General features: G+C 28.7%; 1 protein-coding gene across 1 annotated transcript; it reads left to right on the forward strand.

The window, feature by feature from the left end:
- Nucleotides 1-792: 792 nt before the first annotated feature.
- On the forward strand, nucleotides 793-7,747 carry LOC145962523 (uncharacterized). Its single transcript, XM_083083648.1, has 4 exons — nucleotides 793-1,074; nucleotides 4,294-4,452; nucleotides 5,058-5,311; nucleotides 6,408-7,747. Exons 1-4 carry the CDS (start codon nucleotides 1,041-1,043, stop codon nucleotides 7,290-7,292), a joined length of 1,332 nt encoding a protein of 443 aa, XP_082939774.1. The 5' UTR covers nucleotides 793-1,040; the 3' UTR covers nucleotides 7,293-7,747.
- The last annotated feature ends 473 nt before the right edge of the window (nucleotides 7,748-8,220 follow it).

An 8,220-nucleotide genomic window follows, 5' to 3' on the forward strand; every position in this document is an offset into this window, starting at 1 on the left:
TATACTTATATTACACCATATTATATCATGATTGATCACTAGAAATTCCTTTACGTATCAATGACACAATATTTGGCGATATTACAGATATTACAGATATAGATATCTGATAATTTGATATCTGATAAGTTGACATAGTTACAGTAAGATATCGATTATATGAAGATAATAATATATCTATTATCTCCCTCTCTTTCTCTCTCTCTCTCTCTCATCTACAATATATACAATACCTGTATAAAACTTTCGATAAAAAAAAAACATAAACAAAGCACTAAATAAAACTATATAAATCATATGGTATAAATATAATAATATACAAATAATATAATTATTTTAACATAAATTAAAAGTATGAGTTTATTTATATATTTAACTATTAAGAAGGTTTTTTAATAAAAAGAGAAAATTATTATTGATAACTAACTGTTGATAAAGATAATTGATAAAAAATAAAGATAATTGACATTTATTTTAACTGGTATTCTGTGATACATCAGTACATACATATTTCCTTCTATTCCGATTTGATTGAATTAATTAATTTTGAAGTGTGTTGTTGATGATATAAAATTACGATATACATTTTCGAGATACGACACGATATCGAGATTATCTCTGTTTTAAATTATTTTGTCATAGAAAAAGATAACGTATTTTTCTTCTTGAAATTTTTTCACTTTCTACGTCATTATTTTATCAATCTTAAAAAGACAAGTCATTTATAACAACGGATAGAGGAAGAGGAAGAGAAACCGCATAGAAGAAAGAGACACTTTATCTCGCGAGCGTCAATGTCGCTACTTCCTGCAAAGGATGAACCGAGTTTGTACTCGATTGGTTGCGTAATCATATGTACGCATGCAATATTACATCACTTTCACACGTTCAGAGTAAAACGACACGTGCAGAGGGGCGTCTCGCACTGCGCGTCGATTCCCTCTTTTGTAATGAACGTATGTCGTTCAAACGCGCATCCGCGAGTCGTACAAATAGCGAAGACGCCTAAACGATCGTGATCAGTGAAGTGATACACAACGATGGAGAACAGTTCGGTTAGTTGTTCCGCCGAAGGTACGTAAAATCTCCGATTAAGATTTCTACCTCGGAAAATAAACAATCCTTTCGTGTTTTCACTCGAAATATGCTACAGAGATAATAAAAATTATTTTTCCAATCATTTTGCGATGTATCCTCCTGCCATTTTAATATTAAATCAGTAATTTCCATTGCTGTTTTCATTGTGTTGTATGTTTACTGTTGCATATTGTTTTCTTTTTGACATTTTTATTTGTTTTTGAAATTAAACGCGAGAGAAACATATTTTGCTTGGAGATAATTGTTTTCTTACAATTTTATATATATATTTCATTTAATACAATATATTTATTATGAATTTATTTTTATTTATTATCTATATTTATTTATTTGTATAGCTTTTAAAAGAACATATTATTTGCATTTTTAATAATCAGTTTTAATGATTATGTGACAACTAGAAAGTTTCAACTTTAAATGTGTTTAAAATTTTAAATAAAAAATGATGTCATTTATAATTCCATGTATTCCATTTATGATTCCCACTGGCAATGAATTGTTATCGTCATAAACTATCGCTGTGGAATTTTATCTGCTATCATGATCTTTTTCATATATAAGATGATAGTTCCTATCTTTTTATCATTATTTCTCTATCCATTATGTGACTATTATTTTATCTTTCCATGAATACTCGAGCAAGAGAAAAATCTTTTAAATTTTTTTCTGTTTAATTTGTGCAATAATGTATATAAAAATAATGATGATGATGATTTCTTTATTCGTCCCCTTGAGGATTGAAGGCGCTTTTTCGAGGAGCGTACCCGAACCTCTTACAAACCTTTTCACAGAAAAAGAATCACGCAAACCAACATAAACAGAAAGAAAATAACAAGAAAATATAAAATAAAAATAAAAAAAAAAATTAATGAAATATTATTTTTCTATATTTATTATTTTTGACAATTTTAAATAAGTCTTAATTGCGGCGATTGGATAAATTAATTATCTTAAAAGTCTTAAGTACATATTTCAAGCATTTATATAAGCATTTATATAAGCGATTTATATATAGTTAAACAAATGATATAAGAGATTTTGATCTATAAGACAATTTTACGATTTGCAGATTAGCAGATTTTTATGATTTTTGCAGATAAAGCAATGTAGTATAGATCCATATCACGCCATGCCGCAAACGTGATTTTCTTGTTACGTTATCGTTTTGATAGTATTTCGAGATTTGTATCGATAATGTGATAAAACAGTCACATTATAATCTTTATATCAGGCAAATAAAATTTAATTTAAATTTTTGTGCTAGTTTTTTGCAGTGTTCGCATAACTAAAAGCGTTTATGGTAGATAAAAGTTTGCTCAAATGAAGACGTTTGCAGAAATTTTTACAAGTCAGCGATATTCGAATATATCAGACGATGTTACTATGCTACGTTAACAGGTGCATTTTATTAACTGAATGAAAAAAATAAAGTATATCAAATTACATATATGGAGGAATGTAAGAAAGTTTTGAAAGATTCAGAAAATTAGTTGTGATGAAGAAAAATTGTTGTAATAGGTCAGAATATTTGTTGTGATTTACATAGATCTATGGAAATTGTGTAGTTTTCGATCTGAAATGTTGTCTTCAAGATCATATCTATGGATGATTTTCGTTTCTTTTTGTGTTGCGAAAGAAACTAGCATTATATGAAAAAGAGGGAAAAATATTAGGGATTTTTAAATAGAAATTCTTTTTATACAGGATGTCGCAGCATTTTTCGGCCAATCTACGAATAAAACTCATAAAAAAGTTATATGAATGTTATAAATGCTTTAATAAAAAATTGTAACAAGAATATGAAGTATAATGACAACGGAGACTCGCTTTTATTGTTAGTATAGTGTAAGAAAAGGTCAATGATATTTATTAATATGTTTATGCGAATTGTGTTTATTTGAGATCGCTGAAAATAATATTCGATAATTCAATTGTTCAATCATATTAGATATATATAATAGATATATAATATCATATTAGATATATTTAACATTTCGGACAGGGATAAGGAGTAACAATGAATAACAGTTGAACACTCTTCATTTTCTACAATTTCAAATATTAATTGCAAACAAATTATAATGTTGTTGATTTATTTTTTTGCTGTATCATTCAAATTGAACGATGTATGAGCAAGTCCCTTTCTCTCGATATCTTTTAGAATTTTTCTATTATATTTTTCTATATTTTAATTATAACTTTTTTAATAATTAAGCATTTATGTTTAGACATATTTCTCTATATCTTAATTCAAAACATTTATTGGCGCAATTTCCCGACAAAAAATTCTTGCCTTTTTTTGTAGTGAAAGAACTAAAATAATGCAACATTAATTTAATATGCAAATGTAGCCTTAATAGCATTTTTCAATTAAGTCATCTGGGTGATATCTAATAGTTGTTTACAATTTTATGATTTGCTATAATAAATTATCTCCACATTATGTCAGCGTCAATATTATATACTCGCGTGGATATAATTTATGCTTGGATTTTATACCTGATCTTTGGAATCTGATAATTGCTATAGAATTGTTCATATCCATACCGAGAATTTTGCATCTGCGTTTCGCAAACAGTTGCACGAAATGTCCTTGAGTGAAGGACACTTCCTGTCGAGCAACTTTTTACAAATTTATAGTCCGTATTTCTATAGAATTAATTTTGTGACAGTTTGTGATAAGAAAAATATTTTACAATTTTTAATTTTCAATATTAAATATTAATAATAATAATTATTAATTAAGCCTCTAATTAAATTGAATAAATATTGTTTAAAAATAATTGAAAGTGCAATATCGAGAGTCAATAAAATATATAATAATAACATTGTTATAAATGACAAATTATATCAATATTGAATCTTTTTATTGTTGATCAATAATTTTCTTAATTATCCATATCAAAAATATTCGATTATGTCCATTCATTCTTAATAAACATGTCACCGTCAACTGTTTGCATAGTTACAGTTTATAGCTTATTTCAGATATAGTTTATTTCGCCTACTTTGTATGCCATACTATTGTACATAGAAAGGGTCAAATCAATTTATCTATCGCGGTCGCGACCATGAAATAATAATGCCAGTAAAACTGATCGCACGAGGCTAAAATGCGCAGTATCATTTTAACGCAAACTTGTTCTAATCATAGTTTTACAGCCACTACATCAATTTGACATACTTAATTTTCAGACAAGGTAAAGCAATTCCAAGCTTATCTGAGAAAATATGAGAATGATGATAAATTGGTGATCCTGTTGGCCGTGGATAAGCCAGGATCGAAACCTGGTGACAATTATACATCGATAGTGGTCAAGACGAAACTCGTTGGTACACGCGGGGACGGAAATCGTTAGTATTGTTATTATTATGCTTTAACGTTAATTATGAAGGACAAATAAAAATTGCTAGTAAAACCGACGATGAAGCTTGATTCGTCGAGATATAATTTTCATTGTCAGTTACGTAACTTCGCAATCACATAAGTGAAGAGTGACATTATCCTATTGTTGCATCACAATTCAAGATACGAGAGATGTTTGAGTATATACTCATTGTATATAATAATATCAGAATCTTTACTTTTTTTATACGCTTCTATTTTAAATGAAATATTATTTTAAATGACAACTTTTCTAATAACTCGCTTTGTGTGTATGTATGATTGCAACTACAAATATATTAAAAGTGTATTTAATTCTTTTTAATTTTTAATTTTATTATTTTATTAATTTTATTATTAATTTATTTTTAATTTTATTGTTAGTCTATTTTTAATTTTATGTGTAAACTAAATTCTCTCTCTTTATCGTTTCTTTTTCCTTATGTTTCAATTAAAATGATATATCGCTCTATTGTACTCGTGCGAGAAATAGCTACACATAAGTGCGATATATTCAGTTGCATATCTTATAGACATGTTCTTGAATCTTGTTTCTTTTTTTATTTATGCATAGCGTATATCAAGAATGTTATAACGAAAAGTATCGTCCAAAAGCGTGCAATAGCTGGATTAATAGACGTCTATGCTTTATTCCGTGTGGAGAAACACGTCTATCAAAAAATATTGCCTGTTCTTGGGCCTTTTAATCCTCAATGTATACACGCCGACAGGGAGAATGTAACAATGGAAGATTTGGCGGTGAAGGGATACATCAATTGCGAGAGGCGCAACTTTCTGGACTTGGATCACACCGTCTGTGCCTTGAAGGTACGCATTTTTCAATTAATCATTTAGTAATAATTATTTATCTCGCGATTCGCTGTATCTGAGATAAGAGATAATCGAATAGATGATTAGATCAAATTATAATTGCATCAAATGCGTCGCTGACGGATTCGCAAATTATTTTACATTCAACGTTTATAAATTAATATTATAACTTTAAAGTTTATTAAGTATTATTAAAACGTAAAACACAAGTAAAAACTATAAGAAATAACATAATATGTATATAACATGTGTGAAAGATCAATGACCTACACCTTTCTTGAATATATTTTTGCATAATCGACAGTCAAGCAATAATTATCGATTATTATCTGGAGGCAGCAAAATGATTTTTAAAGATTGTCTAGCATCGTAGATTAAAGTGATTAATGATATACAGTTGTCAGCCATTTATATATTGGAATGATCGTAAGTCGGAGATCAAGATAAAGACTGCCAATATTAACCTTGCTCTTTGTATTTTTGCCAATAATCACGCAAATGATATTCATAAATTATTCATATTTTTTAATTAATATAAGATTGAATTATTTTTATGAAGATTTTTTGATTTTAAGTTTTAAATTAAAATTTGATCGTAACTTGAAAATTAATTAGAAATGTTTTATTACTATTATTATTACACATATACTATATTATTAGACACAACATATACTACACACTACTATCAGTTACCTAATTATATGTATATTTATATCTATATTAATATATTAATTATATTTAATATTATTATATATTAATTTAATATTAATATTAATATTAATATTAATATTATAATATATTAATGTATTATTTATATTAATATATTAATTATTATTATATATTAATTATATCTAAATTTCTATCTTTATTTATTTACAACGGTTATAAAAAATTTTTAATTTTTAATTTTTATCAACGTTATTTAATTTAATTTTTATCATGTTAATCAGTATTATTTCTCGGCTCACTTATCACTTCGTTAGAATCGGTTTTAGAAATCTGTCAATAATTGTAGAAAGATCCACGCGTGTTACGAGCAAAATAATCGATATTTGACAATACGCATATATATTTTTTAATATTTTATCTTCAGAAACTTGCCAAATTTCACGCGTCGGCTTTAGCAGTGAAGATCAAGGATCCGCAATTGTTCGGCGAATTAACCGAGCCTTTGGAAGAGGTAATTTACAGTGACAATTCTGAGACGGCGCCAATGAGAATGTGTTCCCAAATGTCTTTGCAGTCGTCTCTGAAATCATTAGAATTAATAGAACCACGAACGCAAGAGCTGCAAGCTGTCATAGATCACATTGCCAGTTACATTGGCAAAACTTACGATATAATGTACCGGATATTCAATGCGCCGAAGGAGAAATATCACACAATCTGCCATGGCGATACGTGGATGAACAATATGCTGTTTTTGCACGATAACGACGGCAAAATAATCGATCTAAAATTCGTCGACTACCAGATATGCAGGCATACCTCGCTAGCCACCGACATCCATTACTTTATATACTCTAGCGTACAATCGTCGTTAATCAAGAAAAGCTACGAGAGTCTTATTAGGATTTATCACACCGAGTTTCTCAAAGAGCTCCGTCGATCAAACGTAGACGAGCAGATTTTAGCCGAACTCGACAAGGAATGGCTGGAGAAGGAACTGCGAACTTACGCATTGTACGGGGCGCTTATCGGATGCTTCATGGTGAACCCGATATTGGCGGAAGAGGAGGAGGTGTTAGAGTTTGAAAAAATCGGATTCAGCTCAGATAATCCAATGTACAGCACCGATAAGCGTGTGATGAACGTAAGCCAGAAGAAACTCGATCGGATCGAAAGCGTCACGTCCCACTATTACAGAAGGTATTGCTTGGGTATTATTAATGACGACCTCGAACCGATTTCTACTGCGACTCATAATGGATACGATGGAATTTATAATAGATATACTAAAAGTGTAGATACGAAATAAAAAATTGTGTGTAGATACGAAATAAAAAATTGTTCACGATGAACTTATGAACAAGTAAACTCTGAACAAGTAAACTCTGTTTCGAATACATCAAAACGAAAAAGAGGATAATTATATAATTTTTTAGAAGATTGTATATTTTGTGTATATATACACGAGAAAATGATTAGAGAGAGTTGCTGTGTAATATTATAATAATATTTGAATTATTTTTATGAAGTCTTTCAACGCGGAATATCTTCCTACGTTTGCTTTGAAGTCGTAGATACAATGTATTTCGAATAAAATGTATAATTAACTTTAATATCATATAAATGTGAATATATTATTATTTAAGAAATATCCTTAAATTTAAATCACCACCAGAATATTTCAACGTAACAAATATCTATTTTCGAAGTTAAATATTGTAATATATTGTATAAAAATACTGTAAAATAAACTTATTGCAATTACGTGTTATCTACAAAACATACTGTTTATATTTAATAATTTGTAATAGTATATAATCTATGTAAATAGAGCATATAATCTATGTAAATGTATTTTTTAGCAAAAAATATTTCTTTTTAACGCGACGGCATACATAAGGTAAAGAGGTATAATTTACATTGATTCCACGTTGCTTAAACTATTTCTTAACGATGTTCCGTAACGATGATTGAGTAACAATGTTCCATAAATGGTGATTTCTGCAAACGGCATGTTTCTCACAATACAATTTTGCCGAAATCTATTCGCAATGCCCATCTATTTCACATCGCTCTGCGGCATTATTTCATTATTTCAAAGTGCATATCGCCCTATGATTATTGTTGCTGGCGAGACCGCATTATGATGATGTAACCTTAGATGTTTATTAAGTCTCATCATTTTATATTGCGCGGATAAAGCTTTAATTAATAGCGCTTCACTTGACTAATTTCTT

This window comes from Camponotus vicinus, unplaced genomic scaffold (genome assembly GCF_025532165.1).
Source record: "Camponotus vicinus isolate PSW18456_S1 unplaced genomic scaffold, iyCamVici1.0 SCAF_12, whole genome shotgun sequence".
In the NCBI taxonomy this organism is placed as follows: domain Eukaryota; kingdom Metazoa; phylum Arthropoda; class Insecta; order Hymenoptera; family Formicidae; genus Camponotus; species Camponotus vicinus.

Excerpts from the sequence above, each read along its gene's own strand:
- LOC145962523 (XM_083083648.1), top strand. The coding sequence starts at position 1,041 with ATGGAGAACAGTTCGGTTAGTTGTTCCGCCGAAG. Across the intron at positions 1,075-4,293 it reads GGTTAGTTGTTCCGCCGAAG|ACAAGGTAAAGCAATTCCAA; the intron begins GTACGTAAAATC and ends CTTAATTTTCAG. Across the intron at positions 4,453-5,057 it reads TACACGCGGGGACGGAAATC|CGTATATCAAGAATGTTATA; the intron begins GTTAGTATTGTT and ends ATTTATGCATAG.